The sequence below is a fragment of the Chiloscyllium plagiosum genome, unplaced genomic scaffold (assembly GCF_037043375.1).
Source record: "Chiloscyllium plagiosum isolate Xiang-an unplaced genomic scaffold, Cpla_swu_hap1 HiC_scaffold_43, whole genome shotgun sequence".
NCBI lineage: Eukaryota > Metazoa > Chordata > Chondrichthyes > Orectolobiformes > Hemiscylliidae > Chiloscyllium > Chiloscyllium plagiosum.
The window spans coordinates 25,701,270-25,724,288 of NW_028270181.1; the positions used below are offsets into that span (position 1 = coordinate 25,701,270).

At 42.5% G+C, this 23,019-nt stretch overlaps 2 protein-coding genes across 7 annotated transcripts in view; one reads left to right on the forward strand and one right to left on the reverse strand.

The window, feature by feature from the left end:
• Positions 1-23,019, reverse strand: part of gpx9 (glutathione peroxidase 9) — a 121,444-nt gene that overhangs the window by 19,024 nt on the left and 79,401 nt on the right. For 4 of the 5 annotated variants that reach the window (XM_087982485.1, XM_043678740.2, XM_043678742.2 and 1 more), the window contains exons 7-9: positions 21,339-21,388; positions 20,130-20,190; positions 16,222-17,603 (exon numbers count right to left, since the gene is read on the reverse strand). In XM_087982485.1, the coding sequence (XP_087838611.1) occupies positions 17,457-17,603; positions 20,130-20,190; positions 21,339-21,388 (258 nt within the window). In that variant the 3' untranslated portion in view covers positions 16,222-17,456. Of the gene's footprint in view, positions 1-16,221; positions 17,604-20,129; positions 20,191-21,338; positions 21,389-23,019 lie in introns of those variants that run through there. The other variant, XM_087982486.1, reaches the window with a different exon arrangement.
• On the forward strand, positions 1,843-16,228 carry fbxl15 (F-box and leucine-rich repeat protein 15). Of its 2 annotated transcripts, XR_006309673.2 has the most exons (5): positions 1,843-2,150; positions 10,054-10,213; positions 11,483-11,985; positions 12,092-12,218; positions 12,859-12,992. XR_006309673.2 is itself a non-coding variant. In XM_043678739.2 (4 exons), exons 1-4 carry the CDS (start codon positions 2,128-2,130, stop codon positions 13,046-13,048), a joined length of 876 nt encoding a protein of 291 aa, XP_043534674.1. In that variant the 5' UTR covers positions 2,113-2,127; the 3' UTR covers positions 13,049-16,228. The 2 variants fall into 2 exon arrangements, 1 of the variants encoding a protein (XP_043534674.1); XM_043678739.2 differs by lacking the exon at positions 12,092-12,218 and having other exon boundaries at positions 2,113-2,150; positions 12,859-16,228.

The following is a 23,019-nucleotide window of genomic DNA, read 5'->3' on the forward strand; positions in this document are numbered from 1 at the left end:
TGATTGAGGCTGTTGATGTTGCCATGCTCAAGGTTTTCAGACAAATGTGAGGCAATCCACTTCAAGTTTGCTGGTTTGTAATGCTCATGCATGTTTTTTTATTGCTGACTCTGGAGCCCATAGTATACACCAGTGTCTCTGGAATGAACCTTCAGTATCAATACAGACAGCAAATCCCAGAGTATTCCAGCTCTTTGTTCACAGAAAAATGCTGCATTGGGATTTCTGCAGTGCCCACTCAGCAGCTTTCAGCTGGCGTGTATTTTACTCATTCACTGTGCTTACCTCCTATCCCAATGTTAATTAATCTAGCACTTAATCAAACCTTGACCAATTAGCTGTGTAGCAGCACAGTGGATTACACTGTTGTGTCGATAAATCCTATTTCAGATGCTTGTGCGGTGCTGAGGCAATGCTGCATTATTAACAGTGCTGACATTTGGATGGGATATTAAACCAAGGCCCTGTCTACTCTCAGATGGGTATAAATGTTCCCATGGCCCCACTGAGTAGAAAGGCAGGGGAGCACTCAACTGAGGGTTTTGGTTTTGGACTGCAGTCAATGAGGTACTTTTGAAGAGTAGTCAAAATTCAAGTGAAGGACACAGAATGGTTTGCACACAGTAATATCCCACAAACACTGAGCTAACTTTGGGGATGCTGGTTGAAAGATAAACGTTGTTTCCACACAAGAGCGAAGAGGTTATTGTGCAACTTACTAGTTAGGTCTCATGGAGCATTGCTTCCAGTTCTGGGTCACACTTTAGGAATCATGTAACAAAATACATGTATGATTATATGTATTGTATAATCATATGATATAAATAAATGTTAAAGTCACAATTGTCCTACCAGCTGCTCTCTCTTTAGACAGAGAGAAAGAGAGAGAGACAACTGGTGGTGGTTTAATCTGAGGGTCACCTCAGGTAAGTGGAGAGGTTGAGAAAGAGAGTGCTCCAGCCAGTGCAAGAATTGAAGTTGCTATTGGCATCACAATATGAAGTCATTAAAGAGGGTGCAGAAAAAATTAATGGTAATAGTCGCGGAGATGAGGAACTTCAGTTATGTGGGTAGATTGGAGAAGTAGGGACTGTTTATCTTGGAGAAGTGAGGTATGGGAAAATTTGATAGAGGCATTCAAAATCATGAAAAGTCTGAGTAAAGTAGATAGAAAAAAAAACTATTGCAACTGTTGGAAGGATGGAGAATTAGCAGGCACGGGTTTTAAGTAATTGGTAAATGTCACAATACAGATATGAGGGAAAATCTTCTTCATGAAGATCTGGAATGCTATTCCTGAGAATTTGGTTCAAATGACACCATGGCAACTAGTGGAATTTATATTCAATTCATCAATTTTGCAAAGAAAGCTAGACTTGGTAACAATGACCATGCCAACTATCATTAACAGCTGTAAAACCCATCTGGTTCACCAATGTCTTTGGGGAAGGAAATCTGCCATCCTTTCCTGGTCTGACCTACAAGTGATTCCAAACCCATAGCAATATGGTTGTCTCTTGACAGCTCTCTTAAGTAGCCAAGGAAGTCCCTCAGTTTAGAGCCAATTAGGAATGACAACAACGACATCCCCCAAACAATGACATCAGGTCAATAAATGCCAGTCTTGTCAGTAACATCAATAACCCATGGAATAAAAAGATCTCAAATCAAATATCAAAACTAATCTAAATGTATAAATACTGGGCTCCGAATAATAGTCCTGTCAAGCTTGAAATATTAACTCTGTTCCTCCTGCCATAGATGCTGTCAGACTTGCTGAGTTTCTCCTGCAATTTCAGTTTTTAATTCAGATCTCCAGCTGTATTGTGCTTGTACTTAATTGTTTCAATTATGTGCATATACCTACCATTCCACAGTTTTGATTCATTTATACATTTTATATGTATATGAGAAACCTTGAACTGGAGGACGTGCCCATCACACAGTGATGTGACCTCCTTACCCGCTGATTTACCGGGAAAGAACCACAAGCTGCTGTTGCGATCAGGGGCCGCCAGAGGGCGGGCTCAGCAGCGGCTCCGGGGGAAGGTGAAGGCAGTGACACCCGCGGCTTCTGGGCGGACCCGAGAGGCGGTGACACCGGCCGGAAGTGGTGCGGTGAGTGTCATGGAGACAGGTGAGAGCAGCAGGTGAGGAGCCGCGAGCGGGTCAGACCGAGAGACAGTGGGAGCAAACGGCCCAGGGAGGGAGGAAAAGGACCTGTCCCACACTGAAACCCTTCCCCGAGGAGGGATGTCCAACACTAACCCTTCCCCGGGAGTTGGAGGTCCCACATTGTTACCCTTGCATGGGGAGGTAGAGAGAGACGGGGATGTCTCCCCATCTAATCTTTCCCACCATCTAACTCCTCAGTGGAGTGATTTGGGGAGAGAGGATGATGTGTCCCTCCAAGTAACTCTTCTTCAGGGGACATTGTCCCCTGCATCTCTATCTTTCTGCCATGTCTTATCTCCTGTCTCCCAAACTAGAGGTATGTACCACCTCCTTGCCTTTCCCATTGGATGTCCCACCTTTATCACCTCTGACCTTTTCCCCAGGATGAGATGTGTTTCCCAATCCTCAGCTGGGACTCTTTTGCAACCCTATTTTCTCCCTATTAGGAAATTTCAGACTCTTCCTCTGCTTTCTGGATTTTTAAAAAAATTGATAATGAACCCCTTATATAGGTTCTACCCTCCACCATATGTAACTGATACAGGTGAAGTGTGGGGGTCAAACACATCTGAAATCCAAACAGCAAATGCTGGAAGGCACCTGAAACATGGCAACATGTAAATAAAGATGGACAATGTTTTGGTTCAAACAGGCATTTCATATTTTTCATCATCATGGCCATATGCACTGTTCTGCAATTCCAGAACTTTATCTTCATTCACTAATTATCACGAGCCAGAACTCAGTCCCTGTGCTATGGTCATGTGCAGATGTGCCTTCATTTTCTATCTCCAATATGAAATGATTGGACAGGGAATGGCCAGTTAATTGACTTAGATGCCCACACTCATAGAGTTGGTGTGTCATAATCAGACACTTCCTACCTTTCCCCTCCCCCACTTCCTGCAACTGACTAAACTGGGAGAGACAAAAACATTTGAGACTAATTGGTTGGTTGGGAGGGCTTTCTGGTGGGAAACAACCTTTAAAATTCCCCCACAGCACCCATTAGTGATTAATCAGCACAAGTGATCACATTCTTCAAGCTGTTATCTGTCTTTTTGTGTATTGGTACAAACTCTGTCTTAGCCATGAACCAATTCAGCTCCATTTTGAGGGCATACTCTCAGCATCCAACGAGACCAGCTGGCATTGGGAAAGATGTCCAGTGTGGTTGATGTTAAAAGTGAAGATGTGTGTAAGCAAACAGCCTATGAGTTCTAGGACTGAATGCTCCAACACAGCCCACAGAAGATAGAAGGTGTGATAATGGATTCAGGTCACTATGGTTGAGTGGTCAGGCTGGGGATTGAGTTTGTCACTGATGAGACTGGTCTAAATTTGTAGGGAGATCTCAGTTATTTGTAAGAATAATAAGGTGGTTATGGTAGGGGATTTCAACTTTCCAAACATAGACTGGGACTGCCATAGTGTTAAGGGTTTAAATGGAGAGGAATTTGTTATGTGTGTACAAGAACATTTTGATTCAGTATGTGGATGTACCTACTGGAGAAGGTGCAAAACCTGACCTACTCTTGGGAAATAAGGCAGGGCAGGTAACTGAGGTGTCAGTGGAGCACAATGCAATGTGTAACCAGGTGGCATCCTTAGATGATCTTTGAAATGGGCCTGATGTATGTGCATACATGCATGTGTGATGGGATTAAGCAATTGCTGTCAAGTGAACTCCACCAGGTAAAGGACATTTTACAATAGAACATCCTGTTTGTCCCACAGTGAGAATGATGTGACAGTACCCGATTATACCTGGTGTTACAAGGCATGCAGGAGCTAAAAGAACAATTTCTCCTTTCTGTTGTTCCCTGTCAGCTTTTAAGTCTTCATTTACAAAACTGTTCTCCCAGCAAGGAATTGCAAGAATAAAGGGTTTCCCACTTAAGATGAAGATAGGAATGTTTTTCTCTGAGGGTTGAGTCTGTGGCATTCTCCTCTCATGAAAGTGATGGGGGCACAGCCATTGAATCTTTTTAAAAATTCAAGAATTTTAAAATACTTGCAAGATTTTTGATTGACAATGGAGTCAAAATGTTGTGGACTGTAGGTAGGTAGATGGGATAAGACCATGATCTTATCACTTGGTGGAGCTGGCTTGAGGGGAAGAATGGCCTTCTGCTGTTCCTAATCTGTGTGTTTGTATGTTTTCCTTAACTAAGAGCTATTTAGGATTCTCCTATATTGTTACTGCCCATGTCATAACAACTTCTGTCACTTTGAAGCTCTCTGTTCTTTTGGCATTGACTTTGAACTCATGTCCTATTAGCTACTCACTGACTGCCCAGTGGAAATGATAATTTTTCTTTCTCTTAAGTTTCTTTCATGGGATATGAGGGTTGCTGGCCAGGCTAGTATTTGTAGCGCATTCCTCATGATCTTTGAGAAGCTGGTGGCGTGCTGCCTTCTCGGATTGCTGTAGTCCATGTGATGTAGGTAGACCTGTTGGGAGTAGAATTCCAGAATTTTGACTTGTGAAGGAATAGCAATGTATTTCCAAGTCAGAATGGTGTGAGATTTGGAAGGGAATTCACAGGTGGTTGATTTGGATGTGAACATAAGAGGTATGGTCAGTAAGTTTGTAGATGACACCAAAATTGGAGGTATAGTGGACGGCGAAGAAGGTTACCTCAGAATGCAATGGGATCTTGACCAGATGGGCCAATAAGACAAGGAGTGGCAGATGGAGTTTAATTTAGATAAATGCGAGGTGCTGCATTTTGGAAAGGCAAATCAGGGCAGAGCTTTCTGCTTAATGGTAAAGTCCTGGGGAGTGTTCCTGAACAGAGACCTTAGAATGCAGGTTCATAGTTCCTTGAAAGTGGAGTTGCATGTAGACAGGATAGTGAAGAAGGCATTTGATATGCTTGCCTTTATTGGTCAGTGCATTGGTTAGGCCACTTCTGCAATTCAGGTCCATCTGCCATAGGAAGGATTTTGTGAAACTTGAAAGGTTTCAGAAAAGGTTTACAAGGATCTTGCCAGGGTTTGTGCTATAAAGAGGGGCTGAATAGGCTGTGGCTGTTTTCCCTGGAGCATCAGAGGCTGAAGAATGACTTTGTAGAGGTTTATAAAATCATGAGGAGCATGGATAGGATAAATAGACAAACTCTCCTTTCGGGGTGAGGGAGTCCAGAACTAGAGGGCATAGGCTTAGGGTGAGAGGGGAAAGACTTAAAAGAGACCTAAGGGGCAACTTTATCATGCAAAGGGTGGTGCAGTATGGAATGAGTTGCCAGAGGAAGTGGTGGAAGCTGGTATAATTACAACATTTAAAAGGCATCTGGATGGTTATGTGAATAGGAAGGGTTTAGAGGGATATGGGTCAAATGCTGGTAAATGGGACTAGATTAGGTTAGGATATCTGGTGGGCATGGATGAATTGGAACAAAGGGTCTGTTTGCACGCTATACAGCTCTATGACTCAATGGTAATTTTCCCTTGTATCTGCTCTCCTTGTTCATTTGTGTGTTAGTGGTTGCAGTTTTGGAAGGTTCTATCTTAGGAGCCTAGGCTAGTTGCTGCAGTGCATCTCATTGATGTTGTACACTGTCACAGTGCATCTTTGCAAGAGGGTGTGAGTGAATGTTAAAAAGTGCTTGATGGAGTACCAATCAAGTGGGCTGCTTTGTCTTAGATGATGACTAGCTTGTTGAGTGTTGCTGGAGATGCACATGTTCAGGAAAGTGGATTTACTGCATTGAAACCTTATAATCTTGAATGCCTTTGAACCATCCTGTCATCCCGTTTTCCCCCCTCAGTTAAAGCAAAACACTCAGACACATTGTAGTTTTACCTCCTTCATCTTTATTCTGGGCCCTGGAGGGAGAGAGAACAATTGCTAATATACACAGGGACATGGGTTCTCTGTCTTCTCTGGAATAATAGTTTCTCAGTGAACTATATAGTCATTTTACAGGGAGGAGCATCCAGATACAGTCACCCATTCAATATGTATGTTGTCTTTATGATCAGCGAGTGTCAATAGCAAAGGTTAAGCCATCTGCTGTTACACAATGAATAACTGGCTTCAAATAATGAATACTTTTCATCTTGTTAAACTGACCTCACATACTGAATGCTTCCAATATTGTTAAATGGCTCTACATAATGAATGCTTTTCCATCTTGTTAATCCATTACCCTCACCTGTAGCACCCCTTTGTTAACTGCAAGTTCTTATCTGAGTCATGCTCAGCTGAACCTCCTGTTTCACAAAACTCAGAACTTAATTCTTTCCCTACCTGCTTATTCTCTATACACATTCTCAATCCTACTCTGGTGAAGATAGTCTCGCTTTCTTTCTTCTAACATTAATATCTCTGCATGTAGTTGATCATATTTTGCTGCATTGGTACACTCACCTTTTCGCTTGTGTTTATTATTATTTTCTAAGAAGTGGTAAATATTCATGTTACATCCAAGTTGCCAGCTAAATTAACTATTGGACAAACACTTTTAACAGTGGAAAACCTGATGGAAAACTCTTAATGCCATGTTTCTCCTTCGATCCTGTACGAGTGCCAGTGAAGCATACTTGTTGTGAAGTGTTTAGAGTATTTTAATTCTTCACAATATGCTGACAGCTAATTTAGGATCATCAATCTGCCTCAGTATGGTGCACCTACATACTGGAAGCTATATATACCAATACACAGGGCCCAGTTCTTTGCAGACAGAATGTGAACAAACGCTGAACCTGTTTCAACTCAACAAAATAGGTAACTGTCATTCTTTGGTTTATTTCTTTGCTCAGTCGCGCCCTATGCCCAAAACGTCGATTCTCCTTCTCCTTAGATGCTGCCTGACCTGCTGCGCTTTTCCAGCAACACATTTTTAAGCTCTAGTGCCCTATCAGAGTCAAGCAACCTGATTTAAAATTTAAACCAGGCCAGTTAGCTGTCAGTCAGCACCAATGGGTATATTCTCCAGTGTCCACATGCCAACCAGTTGTCACTCTCCTCCCATGCAGTATAAATGTTGGTTTTCTCCTTGAATTTGTATTCTTGCAAAATGTCTTGATGAGTGCAATACTCAAGTTCTGTACTACCGAATGACTGTTAGCTTGATCATCAGCCCTGCTCATTAGAGCATCTCCCTGCCTCTTGTTGCTTAGGCCAGTTCCTCACCACTTCCAGTTTTTTCTTGTTTCTACACAGCCTGAGAGTGGTGTTGGTGGCTATGGTCAAATTCCTGCAGTGATTTTCTGGGATCAGGAACTTTTCTCCCGGCATGACAATTCAGCCCTCCAGAGTCACAGCAGCCAGGAACCAGAGTGAATGAGACTCTTTGGAAAGGGTATTGGAGAGAGTGGACTGAACCACAGATGTGGAGAAAGTGAGGTCTGCAGATGCTGGAGATCAAAGCTGAAACTTTATTGCTGGAACAGCACAGCAGGTCAGGCAGCATCCAGGGAACAGGAGATTCGACGTTTCGGGCACAGGCCCTTCTTCAGGAATGAGCAGAGAGTGTTCAGCAGGAGAAGATAAAAGGTAGGGAGGAGGGACTTGGAGGAGGGGCGTTGGAAATGTGATAGGTGGAAAGAGGTCAAGGTGAGGGTGATAGGTCGGAGTAGGATGGAGGCGGAGAGGTCAAGAAGAAGACTGCAGGTCAGGAAGGCGGTGCCGGGCTGGAGGGATCCGGCTGAGACAAGGTGGGGGGAGGGGGGATGAAGAAACTGGTGAAGTCCAAGTTCATCCCCTGTGGTTGGAGGGTTCCCAGTCGGAAGATAAGACGCTCCTCCTCCGACCGTCGGGTTGTTGTGGTTTGGCGGTGGATGAGTCCAATGACCTGCATATCCTCGGTGGAGTGGGAGGGGGAGTTGAAATGCTGTGCTACAGGTTGGTTGGGTTGGTTCGTCCGGGTGGCCCAGAGGTGCTCTCTGAATCGCTCCGCAAGTAGGCGGCCTGTCTCCCCAATATCCGCCACAGATTCACCTGCACCTCCACCCACATCATCTACTGCATCCGCTGCAGCCGGTGTGGCCTCCTCTATATTGGGGAGACAGGCCGCCTACTTGCGGAGCGATTCAGAGAGCACCTCTGGGCCACCCGGACGAACCAACCCAACCAACCTGTAGCACAGCATTTCAACTCCCCCTCCCACTCCACCGAGGATATGCAGGTCATTGGACTCATCCACCGCCAAACCACAACAACCCGACGGTCGGAGGAGGAGCGTCTTATCTTCCGACTGGGAACCCTCCAACCGCAGGGGATGAACTTGGACTTCACCAGTTTCTTCATCCCCCCTCCCCCCACCTTGTCTCAGCCGGATCCCTCCAGCCCGGCACCGCCTTCCTGACCTGCAGTCTTCTTCTTGACCTCTCCGCCTCCATCCTACTCCGACCTATCACCCTCACCTTGACCTCTTTCCACCTATCACATTTCCAACGCCCCTCCTCCAAGTCCCTCCTCCCTACCTTTTATCTTCTCCTGCTGAACACTCTCTGCTCATTCCTGAAGAAGGGCCTGTGCCCGAAACGTCGAATCTCCTGTTCCCTGGATGCTGCCTGACCTGCTGTGCTGTTCCAGCAATAAAGTTTCAGCTTTGAACCACAGATGTAACAGGGAGATGTAACACAAAAATGCCAGCCTATATGAGCTGGAGGGTGCGATAACTGTGCCATTGAGCTGGGTGAGAAACAGCTTAGTGACAGAGTACTGGCACACTGTTTCATTAGACACCCTTTTCTGCAGTGGGCATGTTTCCTACAGGGTAGTTATCACATAGCAGTAGGATTAGGCCATTCAGCCCATCAGTCCTGCTCTACCATTTAGTGATGGAATAGCAGCAATATATTTCCAAGTCAGGATGGTGAGTGGCTTGGAGGGGAACTTGCAGGTGGTGGTGTTCTCGTGTTTCTGCAGCCCTTGTCCTTCTCGATGGAACTGGTTGTGAGTTTGGAAGGTACTGTTGAAGGATGGTTGGTGAAAATCTTCAGTGCATTTTGCAGACAGTACACACTGTTGCAACTGAAGCATTGGTGTTGAGGGTATGAATGCTTGTGGATGTGGCGCAACTCAAGCGGACTGCTTTGTCCTGGATGGTATCAAGTTTCCAGAGTGTTATTGGAGCTGTACCCATCTAAGCAAGTGAATATTCCATCACACTCTTGATTTGTGCCTTGTAAATGATGGATAGGCCTTGGGGAGTCAGGTGGTGAGTTAGTCACTGAAGGATTCCTAGCCTGAGTACAACAATACTTTCCAATCTCTCTTCATTGAAGTAATATGCTGCCTTCACCTGCCCAGTGGCCTGAGGCTAAAGTTGTGATATCTCCAGTGGTAATCATCCTGATGACACATGTATATTGACATTTAGGGGAGGCTATGAGGGTCCTTTGGGTTTGTGGACAAAGTAATATATATTGCAGTTAAAATTGGGGAAAGAATGTATAGGAGAAAGTGAGGAGTCAAGAAGTGTGGTGCTGGAAAAGCATGGCCAGTCAGGCAGCATCTGAGGAGCAGGAGAGTCGACGTTTTGAGCATACACTCTTCCTGAAGAATGTATAGATCTGGTGCTTAGATCCCAACCTTTACATAACCTATATAGATCATCTGATGTGGTTGATGTGTTGTTGCAATGTCTGTCTGTTGAGAGATCCCATGATGCTGCCATGGGCAACCTTCTCCCTTAACCAACACACCCAAAAAGCAAGTTAACCGGGCACTTGTCTCATTGTTGTTTGTGGGATCCTGTGTATCAATTTGGTCGCTGTGATTGGAATCTTTGAAGAATTTAATCCATTGGAATTGCAGCACTCTGGGACATCCTGAGGACATGTAAAAGGTTGCTTTCTGTTGGATTCTAGTTAGGCCACCGCTGTGCTTGGTTCCTACTTTAAACTCTCTGTCTTTTACCTTAGGTGCCAGCTTCTGGAGCTGCCGTGGGAGGATGTGCTGGTTCCCCATGTCCTGTGCCACCTCCCGCTGTGCCAGCTGGTCTGCCTGCAGCGGGTTAGCAAACAGTTCCGCACCTTGATCCAGCTTTACTTGGCAAACTACCACACTCTGGACACCTCGCAGGTAACTTGTTGGGGACACAGCACCCAGCTGCCAGTTCCTGTGAATCGTTTTGAGCAGGGGAAAGGATGATGGACTGGGAAGATAGCCAGGGTCATGTCATTGATCTGGAACTTACTGTCTGAACGTGGGGAGGCGTTGTGGGGACAGGAAAGCAAAATCAGTCATAGTTTTCAGAAAAGAATTGGATCTAAACTTGAAAAAGAAAACAGTTGCTGAAAATGGTGAGAGAACACAGGGCGAGACTGATTCGATTGCTGTTCCAAAGAGCTGGCATAAGTGTAATGGGATGAATGGTCTCCCTGTGTGCTGTTAGATTCTCTGACTTCATAATCAGTACTGTGCCACATGGGAATATTCTATTTTTCCCTCTTGTCACCAGCTCTTTGGAGTTACGGGTTCAAGGGTAAAGAGTTAACCAGATGAAAGTTTGGTTCTGATTAGGGCTTGGGTATAGCTCTGCTATTACATATGCTGTAGGGTGAATGGACAGAGAAAGATGTTTTGCCAGGCACACTCTGCTCCAGTGATCACCATACAACACCACATCAGTCTCAATGAAGAGATTTTGATAGAAATTGTTCCTCACTGCATGACTGGCTGAGTCTTGGTATCCAGAGAATGTTGCTATCCAATTCAAGAACAGGGTGTAGATGGTACTACTACAAATGGAAAGCACTGGAGAAGAATTATTTAAAAAAACACAGGAAAAATAATTACAGAGAAGTTGTCTTTCACTTGTTTGTTCATTCTGTTTCCCAGTGAGATTGCAGCTTGAACAAGGCAACCTGCTGGTATTGAGACTATGGGGAGTGCAGTAAATCTTGTGAACTGAATGTTTTTGGGAACTTGATGCTACTTAGCTTTGTAAACTGATTGAGGCTTAGCTTTACACAGTGTGTCACAAACAGGAGCTAATAGAGGGCGCTGGAAATGTATAAAAAGGATACTAACTCCGAACTTCGTATGACATCAGAGTGGTAGGTCCTGGATTTCATCTGTACTGATGTGGTGAATGGGGAACAGCAGGATCTTTAGCCATTCACTGGGAAGCTGCAGAAATAAATGAAGGCAAAGAATAAAGAGATATCCGATGAAGTGGGAGGAGGCTTGTATGGTGAGTAGAGCGTTAGCATTTATGTTACCTTGGGTAACCAGCAAGTGACAGGAGGAATTTGGGCCAGCATGGAATAGTTTTGGAGATACTTAAGGGTGAAACGAGTGTGTTAGAAATATTTACTTCTTTCCTTTCTTCCTCTCATTTGATTTCAGGTCGGGAATGCCATCCCTCAACACGCTTTCTGCAAGTTACTGAAAGACAACACGGTACTGCACCACTTGATGGTAGGGAGCTGCTCCGATTGGCTGACGGATAGCGAGCTCTTGCCAGTGATTGGTCAAAACCATCACTTGGAGAAGGTTGACATCACTGGCTGCCGAGGTCTGAGCCGACGGTCTCTGGTGGCCTTATCCCTGAGCTGCCCGAACCTGCAGCACCTTTCCCTCAGGCAGTGCGACTGGGTGGATCCCCTCTCACTGCGGAGCCTGGCTGATCGCTGCTGCCAGCTTCTGTCAGTTGACCTGACCGCCTGTAAGCAGCTGAATGATGAAGCCGTCTGTTACCTTGTCCGGAAGTGCCGAAAGATCAGGTCGCTGTCTCTCGCAGTCAATGCGAATCTCAGCGATAGTTCGGTGCAGGAGGTGGCGAAACAGTGCAGCGAGCTTGAACACCTTGATCTGACTGGCTGTCTTCGCCTTCGGAATGATTGCATGAGGTAAAGAACAAAGGTCTGAACTTCAAATATTCTGAACTTTAGTAAAGTGTCCCTCATAAAGAGATTACTGTCTGCAAAACAGTGGATAAGTTATTTTCAATCTTAGGTTCACAGTTGGGAGAAGATGGCATAATGTGTGTGTCACTGGCCTAGTAATCCAGAACCCCAGATTAATGCTGTGAGGACACTGGGTCAGATCCTCCCCCAGAACCTAATATTTCAAGTGAATTCAGGTAATAAATCTGGAACTGAAAGGTAATCTCAGTAATGGTAACTAACTTACTACTGTTGTAAAAGCCTATGGGTCCCTAATACACTTGGAAGGAAATTTGCCATTTACTCAGTATGGTCTACATGTGACTGATTCTTAACTGCCTTCTGAAATGGCAGAGCAAGTCACTCTGTTCTAGGGCAATTAAGGATTGGTATCAAATGTTGCCCTTACCAGCGACGCCCACATCCATGAAAGAACAAAGAAGAAAACAACCAGAAGTGACTGCCTCGATGGTGTTTAAAACCATCTAGAAAAATTTGAGTCAGCAAAAAGTGACCCTTAACTGTTGATTCATTAATATCTTTTAAGTAGGGAATCTTGCCATACTTACCTGCTCTGGTATCATGTGACTCTAACGCGGTTCACCAATGACCAAAATTTCCACTTGAAGTTTGTTCAGAGCTTTCAAAATCCAACATAACACAAGTAGAAATGTTTATAAACAATATTTCAATAAAGCTTGTGCTTTTCCTTTGATCTGTTGTACTGAGGTCATTGTGTAACAAATGCTTTTTATTTCCCTGAATAGTTGATAGTTTAAATTAGTGACATTGTGTGATTTGTACTAGAAAAACATTCCAACTCCTTGTGTTTTCCAGGACAGTTGCAGAATATTGCACGAATCTCCACTCGCTGAAAGTGAACCATTGTCATAACATTACTGAAGGGAGTTTAGAAGTTTTGCGCAAGAGAGGTGTGGATATTGACGTGCAGCCACCACTCCAGCGGGCACTTGTCCTTCTGCAGGACGTTGTGGGTGTTGCTCCATTTATCAACCTTCAGATCTGAACTATTTGGGTGAACTGGTTCCTCCATCCCACACATATGCACTCAAAACTTGTGGTGGTTATGTAAACTTATATTAAAGTAGATGGTATAATATTTCAGCAGTGAACTGCTAATCCTTTGTCAAATGTGCAGTATTGCCATGGCTAAGTGTAATATTGAATTGAATCAAGACCAATTACTGACATCCTGTTCAGGTGTGGGTTGCTGTGGTGCAGAGTCATTGAGACTAAGTTCCTCTGTAAATGATTTTTGGTACTGTATATTGACGAGTGGCTATGTAGGCTGTGATAGTTTTACTTCTGTTTACAAAGTGAACTCAAAAGCCTAAACGTTAACAGTAAATCAACAGTCTTGTCTTTCCAGCTCATCTAAAAAGGTACCAGTATTTATTTAATTTAAGAGGTTGTATATATTCACTTACATTCAAGCTGTTTTAGTCTGGAAAGTAACAGGTGGAGTATTTGCAGTTAGCAGCATGCAGCTGATGACTAGTCATGGTCTATGGAAAGCACAGTAACAGAGGTATGGTAACATGAGAGTGTTAATTTTAAGCAGAGTTAACACATTTATCACAAGTGACTGTTGCAACAGGTAAGGTTAGGAAGGGGGCCTGAGTAAGACCAGGACTAAGTGCATTTATTACATCCTGCAAAAAGACAGGTTCACATTTTAATATCTTTTATATTAAAATAAAACGCAGGGTGCGTTGTTTAAGGTGGTGGCAAATGGATGGGTATGTTCAAGGAAGAACCACAGGCTACCTGTGTGAGGACTGTTTGGGGAGAGACTGGATGTCCACAGTGAAAAGATGATTGGGATTGGAGACTTCAAAATCATGCGAGTGTCAGAGAAGACACACACATAGATGTGTAAACCTTGCACAATAGAAGAGCAAGAATTGAGTTTTAAAGAGAACTGTTGAGAGTGTGTTGCTGGAAAAGCACAGCAGGTCAGGCAGCATCTGAGGAGCAGGAGAATCGACGTTTCGGGCCAGAGCCCTTCATCAGGAATGAACGAAGCCTCATCAGGAGCCTGATGATGGACTCCGGCCCGAAACGTCTGTTTTCCTGCATCTTGGATGCTGCCTGATCTGCTGTGCTTTTCCAGCACATACACCACTCTGATCTCCAGCATCTGCAGACTTCACTGTCTCCAGAGAACTGGTCAGGGGGCAGGTAGGAGCATCCTAGAACAATTGAAACAAGATTATTTTTTGTATCTTGGAATGAAGGTAGAAATGAGCTGTGCCTGGCTTTAGAACTGAGATTAGAGCCAGAAAAATCCCTAGATGCGACTGTTGCTTGAGTAATATTTTTGGTAGTGAAGTTATGGTCATAGAGTTGGCCTTAGCCAGGTGGAGGCCCTTCTGCCTCACTGATCTGCTTGGAACAGACAGATGAGCTTCAATAGCCACTTAGCAATGCACCATTTATCTTTTCACAAAGTTATTTTGATCTCCCTTTCTAAACTGTGAATCTTGGTCCTAAATTCACCTACTTCAGGAAATACTTCACACTGTCTACACTTAAAATTTGGAAAGGCAATCAACTTCCCCTGCTCTAGTTTAAGTCTGTAATACCTGATCCCTAACAGTAGCCCATCAGATCTACACAATGCTTCCTTTGAGGAGAGTAGGCCTTTTAATATGCTCATGGAATCAGTCAACACTGATTCCATAATAGGTGGGACAAAACCACCCACAGCATTTCCAACATTGGCCATAGCTTCACAGTGGCCGAGATACACTGCACCAAGCACCCCAGTAAGCTCCTGGTAGTTCCTATTCCTGTTTTCAATCATTTGTAATCATTTTTGATGACAGCTGTGAAAGACCTTCCCAGAATCAGACTAAAGAGGAGGCTGCTATTTGGTCCATTGCATACGTGCCAGCCCATGTGACTCATCTCTTAAAAGGGACACTGTCCTAACATAACACACCGACTATAGTACGCCTTCCCCGAAACCTTGCAAAGCTGTCTTTTTTTTAGTAAATATGCATTACACTTCTGTTTTGATTGAATCTGCTTCCAGCACCCTTTCAGGCAGCACATTCCAGATCATAACCTGTGAAACTGAAAATAAATTCCTCAATATCCACTCTGGTTCTTTTGGCTAATTATCTTAAGGCAGTTAAAGGTAAGATACTGTGAATGCTGGAGAAACTCAGGAGGTCTAGCAACATCTGTAGAGAGAGAAACAGAATTGAGTCCAGCATTACTGTTCATGAAGAGTCAAGCTAGACTTAATGTTAACTATTGTCTCCAGCGATACTGGTAGACCTGAATTTTTATGCATTTTCTGTACTTGCAACTTAAGTCAGTGTATGTTCATTACCTATAAACTTGTCAGTAGAAACAGATTTTTATTTACTCTTTTGAAACACACTCAATCTTAAATATCCTGTAAATCACCCCTAGTCTTATCTCCCTGGTGAATAATGTCAGCTTCTGTAGTCTTCAAGATCAGTAGTCAGTATCATTTTTGGTACTATTTTAGTAAATCTCCATTGTCTCATCTGAGAAGACAAGCCAATGATCTTGATCTGAACATTCTTAGCTCAAGAAATTAATTGCATAATTATTTTCAAACTGAAACTCACATACAGCTCTATTGTTAGAAGGCTGTGGGTCCATGCTCCATTCCAGTACTTTGAGACATAATCTGAGCTGAAATTACAATGCAGTATCGAAGGGAAGCTGTCAGTCATATGGTTTCCAGCTGAGCCATGAAAGATTATCTCTGATGTCCTGGCCAATGTTTACAAAGGACTGGGAATCCTGACCAACTGTCAGCCCTGGTCACTGCTGTCTATTAACATTGGCAAACAAAAGTAGCCAATTTCTGCACAATAAATAACTTATTTAAAGAAAATGTGTCGTGGTTATGAATCACTTGGGAATATCCTGAGAAAAAGTTCATTTTCTCACCTGAATAATTGAGCTCAAGAACTACAGTATTTGCCAAGTGTTCTTGATTAGGGATGCTGATTTAACCAGTTATTGTTCTGATACAGCGATATCATCAATGCTATGAGGTGGGTCTTTCTAATGATTGTTTGTACACTAGTGCAGTTTGCTACTAGACTATCTTTTAGCCAGTGTGTGTTGGCCCAGACCAGGTCAAGGAGGAAGGTTCCTTTCCTTGAAGGAAATGAAAAATATCAGGCAGCATGCTGATAGCAAAACTATCAAAACCCATTTTATTACTGAGAAGCAACACAGCAAATTTACTGAATGTAAACAGTGCCACAGAACACAGAATCATACATACTGTAAACATAAGGGAACAGATTATAATAAAAGCAGTACAAATTATTTACTTTATAGATTGCTATATTCTTTCACAGACAGGTACAGTGATTAAAACAAAACTGTCTAAAACCTCAACTCATCCCACTGCTTCAATCATTATCGACAAAACCACAATCATTTTTAAAGTGCCATACTAATATTATATATTAACCAAATTCCAGCTGGGGAGATACAGCATTGAAGAACACATGTACTGAGAAATTTTACATTCTGATCAGTCTGTACATCTGAGGTGTTCAAACTTTCTTGCTCCTATTCTTTCATGAACCATTATAAGTTTATAACAAACTAAAACCTAATTTTAGCTCTATTCATAAAAAATAATTTAAAATTAGGCTACTCCACTCAGTAAATTTTTTAAAAGGGAAGTAGCTTTCCTGATTAAAAAAAAATTAAAAATCAAGTCTTTAGCTCCTCCAACAAATAATGAATCCCATTTGCACCAATTTATCAAAGGGAGCTCAAAGTGAGTTGCAGCTAGAGACATCTAAATGAAATGACTGCACTTTTCCTTTAAGGTGCTCTGTTGGTCATAGAAGCCTCTGAAGTGAGCACACAGAGTAATAGAAACACTTTGAGATCATCAGTGGATCCCTGCTTGACCAATTAATTGACTTGAAGAGGGACAATGTTTTAAAAATACTTTGTCCAAACCCACACTGAAAAATGTTTATCTATTTAACACTATGGGAGGAGAGTTAAAGTTTAAAAAATCTACTGAAGTAATGACATCAAGGCCACATTTAGATAATGCTGTTCTGAAGCAGTGTGTCAGTGAATTCAGCTGTACAATGTTACTGTATTTGTATACACCAGATGCAGAGCCCTAAGCTGCAATAGTGCAGTGCTCACAGTAACAATGTACAATGGAAAAAATATTGCTGGGGTCTTAACAAGGAAATCAGCATTCTCAGTGATTAAGTGACATAGACCCCTTTGTAAGAAAGAGACAAATGTATGCTTTGCACTCTTACCCCCACCCATTGTCCAGTTCTGAAAAGAAAAAATATTTTATCCTTGAACTTTGTTGGATACAGGAAATAAGGGAATGAAGTTAGCCCATGCTGGATCTGTCTGGGAAGCACTCAATTGGCATCTCAGTGGAATTTATATTTCCTGGCAGGTTTAAGGTTGATGTAGGTTTTCTTCATTTCTTCACTTTCAGTTTTCTTGACTTCAGTGTATCGTTCTCCCTTTGTGCTCACCACCTGGTTGTCTATGTATCGGATAAGCTTCTTGGGAGCCTGGTAGGAAGCAGAGGAGACAGCTCTATCAGTCAAAAACCAATCTGGTGGTGCCCATTTATTCCCACTGTGTATTACAAATTGTTGGCAACAGAAAATTTGGATGTGGATGGATGGATGTGGGATGTCCTGGGACATGATTAAAGCCAGAGCAGGGCATCCCAAAGTGGTCAGGACCATATAGGATTGTGAGCTCGAAGGCAGCAATGGCTGAATCCCTCTCCCTGCTCTGAGGTCTTCTGCACTGCTCCTCCACACTGTACCACAAACTATAGAATCATGACCTTTACCAAGCCTCAAAATAGGGTCGCACTAGGAAAATATTTGGGAAGCACTGGGCTACAGCCAGTTACTTTGCCTTCAAACCAAACTGGTGTGACGAAAGTATGTGCCATCTTCAAGCTGCCCCCTGAGCTCAGACCATATGAACAAGGAACTATATTGCCTTTCTTTTGCTGTCACCAGGTCAAAATTACTTCGATAGCTCTATAGCTGTTCCTATTCTGCTGGGTAGTTCCCTCAGATTTTCCTGTTGATTTGGTGAGAATCAATATATTGAACCAAACCAGATAGCAGAAGAGAATGCCCTTGAAGGAGCTTCTCTTGATGTCTTCTCACTCACCACATCCCTCTATTACCTGGACTGTCTGAGCCTGCACCCAATGTCTCAGCTTCTCAAAATCTCTCCCTATAACTGAAGTTCTTCACCCCAGCATAAATGTCTTCCATATCTCTCCAAGGCCTTTGCATTCTTGCTAATGTTCTGGTGCCTAGAACTGGACTCAGTAAATACAATATTTGTAAAGATTAATTTGACTTCCTTGAAGTCAGAGGCCCCATTTCTAAAAAAAACAAGTAGTTCAATAGTCTTCCTGAGCACCTGTGTTGTGGAAATTGAAGTGATGGGTCACTTATTGTACTTGAAACATGACTAAGTGTATCAAGCGAATGAGATCAATTTTGTGAAAAATATATCACTTTGTGCTCAGATCCAGGGTCTGAGATTTTGGACATCATGCTATTTCTTAAATTTGTCAGATTTGGACCTAATTTACATGGTTGAATTACAGCAAGAAATCATAACTGCACAGGTAGACACGTAGAACATTACAGCACAGTACAGGCCCTTTGGCCCACAATGTTGCGCTGACATAATTAAGCAAATTGCAAACTGGCATAAAGATCATTTTGCTAAACTATCCTGGTCAATGGTCTATCACATCATTCAAAACATTTTTTGCAAATGACTTCATCTAGTTCTTGAATTATAAAGGAAAGTTTTCCAAAATGATAAACACAACTAATTGTTTAATTCAGCTATGCAATTCATTTCTGCACTTCTTCATTCAAAGGCCAACCTTTATATTAACAGCTTACAGCACAGAATTTCCTGTGCCTTGCATTCTTCATTGGCTGGACTCTATTTATAAGCAACACACAGGCTTAGCTACTTGGAATGTCCAATTTTAACCTTTCCTCAAATTTTTTTGTTAAAATTATCTAGCCATGTTTTTACTTCTACTAATCTATACTTGAATGATAATTTTTACATCAAGAGGGAGGCACTCTGTTGACACTGCATCAGTGTAGGATACGATCAAAATACCATAGGTGCTTGTACTGACACTCCCTGGAGGGCCAAATGCTCATTTACACTGTTTAGCAGGGAGTTACTTATGTAGTACTGGAGTAGTCACAGAGAAATGGCAAGTCTTCTGCTTCATTTGGACTGAATAGTACAGGTCAATTAAAATAACTAACAATGTATCTGCTGGAAATGAGTAAAGGAAAATAGAAGACACAACAAGCAAGTAAGACCAATACAGCACAGTTCATTAACAGTAAATAGAAAACAATCTTATAGCATTGCAAGAGGAAGCCATCTTGCCCATGACATTTCTTTGTAAGAACTGTCTAAATTAATCCCAATCAGTCCTCCTTTTTTTCCCTTAGCACTGCAGAGATAAGGTTTGGAACATTAACAGCTCAGGTCTCAATCATATGACCAGCAACTGGTATGGTTTTAAACAACTTCCTTGTGTGCTTAACAATGGGAGAAATGGACTTTAGCACTTATTACCAAATGTAATTAGTGGTAATAACACTTTCCTCTTGATCTAGTATGCACAACCTGAAAAGGTATTTAAACATTCTATCACAGCTTTCAATAGTGAACTCAGTAAGTTTCTGCAAAGGCAAGACCATGAGAAATGGGCAGGAAGAGTGGGCCTATAGGAGCTGGCATTGACATGATGGGCCACATGGTCTCTGTCTGTACTGTCAGATTTTATTGATATCCAGTACAATTCCAGATCACTGGTGTGTTATGGTTGAAGGCTTTATTGGGAGTTGAGATTGCAGAATGGAAGGGCGAGCAGGGATTACAGGAGTGGCATGGAGTGCGGACATTGAAGGATTTTACAACATATATGGTGGGCGAGGCGCAGCAAAGCTCAATGTGAATAGCGGTGTTGATCATGCCCATTAAGTCCTGATCCAAGATTTACATTCCAGATAATCTCTTACCGCTTTGGGTGCAGTAGGCTTGTGTGTTTTGACGTCGTCCTCATTATCCACCATCATATACCTGGAATAGCAATATTGAAAACATACTTTACCCAGGAAGAATAACAGAGTCTGTGCAAAGGATACAAAACTTTATTCTGGTAGCCATCTAGCCAGTGCATCTAAAATTTCATTCCTATTTGATTTAATGTGTACTTCGCTAACGAGAGAGTCATATTGCTTTCGTCAATTTTTTTGACAAAGTAACAATGAATTGATATGGGTGGAGCAGTAGACATGATCTATGCAGACTTCAGTCAGATGTTTGACAAGATTCCTCATGGTAGACTGGTTATCAAGGTTAGTTCAATTCACTTGGAAACATCTCAGTTTGCTTTAAATTTCCTTTCAAAACAAGTTCAGAAGCATGAGGATGTCCATTTTATTTTTGTAAACCACATGTACTAGAAAATCTGAAACTAAGATTCTCTACAAATACACCTACAAGGGCAATTGGGGATGGGAAACAAATACAGGGTTTACCAATATTATTCATAAGCCATGGAGGAGTTCTTAAAAACCGTTCCCTAATCCTCTCTGCTACCTAGTAGATTGCTGCTCATTGTCTAGTCCAGAAATAGTATTAGATGCAGATGGATCCCCCTTGCAGATGGCATCAAAAACCAGGAACATAGTCCTTGTAAGATATGGGCCAAGTGCTTAGGACTGAAATAAAGAGGAATTTCTTCACTCAAAGAGGTGAATCTTTGGAACTCTCTAACCCAGGAAGCTGAAGAGGCTCTATCATTGAGTGTATTCATGACAGATTTCTAAATATTAAAGTTATCAAGGAATAGTGCAGGAAAATGGCACAGAGAAAGAAGATCAGCCAGGATCTGTTTGAATTGAGGAGCAGGCTCTTTGGGACAAATGGCCTACTCCTGCTCGCCATGTTAATCTTTCAGCTACTTTATTCCCATCCTCTGCCATTCCTTAAACTTATCCCTTATCATTTATAAAATAAAACCTCTCTCAAAATTCTGTGTCTGTTTCACACTCCACTAACTTTGTTCTTTCTCATCTAAACGTTTTCCCCAACCAGTAAATTGTTTTGAGAAACATTATCCTGTATTCCTGTACTATTCTGTTTTCTTTGTTTACATATGGAGACATATGGAAACACAAATTCTCTTCCTCCTAGTGCTGCTGTTCACAGAACTTAATACTCACTTCTCCAAGATGCTTGCTTTGATTTTCTTATCTGCTTTGGGGAGAGTTTCCTGAAAAATCAAACATAAAACATGACACAGGTAAATGGAAATTATACCATACTGAATCTGCAGTACATAGTTCCGAACTTCATCTACTCACTCTTTACATTGGCTAATGGCTTATCAGAGCCAAAATGAAGCAAGTAATGCCAGTGATTCCAGCTGGCTGGCTTACTCAATCTGTATTTCAGCAAATTACTGAATACAGAAATTAATCTCATTCAGGGTTGGAATGGGAGAGTACAGAAGATAGGGTGGAGGGTTAAGACGAGGTTAGGGTATGATGGAATGAGCTGCCGCAGGTGTTGGTGATGGTGGATACAATTACAACATGAAAAAGGCATCTGGATGAGTACATGAATAGGAATAGGTATATGGGCCAAATGCTGGCAAATGGATGAAATCAGTTTAGGATCTGGTTGGCGCAGATGAGTTGCACAAAGAGATGATGATAATGATGACGACGACGACTGCACTCCCCGGTGCACAAAACAGCAGCATCCACTTGGATCGGCCTAATATCGGAGCAGAATTAAGAAATACAGCCAAATATCCCCAGCTCATATACATGGATTACATGCATTTTGTAATGTATGCATTTGCACTATAACAAATGTAAAAATAATGTTCTGGTAAATTAAAACTTTGTCACAATTAAAGCTATATCTGAAGTTATGAAGAACTGTTATTTGATTATAATTGTAGAAAAAGTGGCAGCATGGATGTCAAGGTAGTTACTGGCTGCTCTTCAACTCACGGAGAATGCCTACTTAGAGTTGAGAGTTTTTGTCATGGGTCTATGTGACTGAGCAAGCTAATTCTTGACCCACTGATCCTTTGGCACATGTGCAGGACATAGCACAGTACAGGCCCTTCGACCCTCGATATCGTGCTGACCTTTTATCCTACTCGAAGATCAACTAACCTACATACCCTTCATTTTACTATCATCCATATGCCTATCCATGAGTCGCTTAAATGTCCCTAATGTATCTGACTCTGCTACCACCGCTGACAGTGCATTGAACGCACCCCACCTCTCTGTGTAAAGAATCGACCTCTGACATCTCAAACCTTCCTCCAATCACCTTAAAATTATGCCAAGTTGTTATAGCCATTTCTGCCCAGGGGAAAATGTCCTTGACTATTCACACTATCTGTGCCTGTCATCATCTTGTACACCTCTATCAAATCGCCTCTCACTCTTTGTCGCTCCAATGAGAAAGGCCTTAAGTCCCTCAACCTTTCTTCATAAGACATGCCCTCCAGCCCAGGCAGCATCCTGGTAAATCTCCTCTGCACCCTCTCTAAAACTTCCACATCCTTCCTATAATGAGGTAACCAGAACTGAACTGAAAATGTGTTGCTGGAAAAGCACAGCAGGTCAGGCAGCATCCAAGGTGCAGGAGAATCGACGTTTCGGGCATGAGCCCTTCTTCAGGAATCAGAACTGAACACAATATTCCAAGTGTTGTCTAACCACGGCTCTATAGAGCTGCAGCATAACCTCATGGCTCTTAAAATCAATCCCCCTGTTAATGAAAGCAAATACACCATATGCCTTCTGAACAACCTTATCAATTTGGGTGGCAACTTTGAGGGGTCTACAGACTTGGACCCCAAGAACCCTCTGTTCCTCC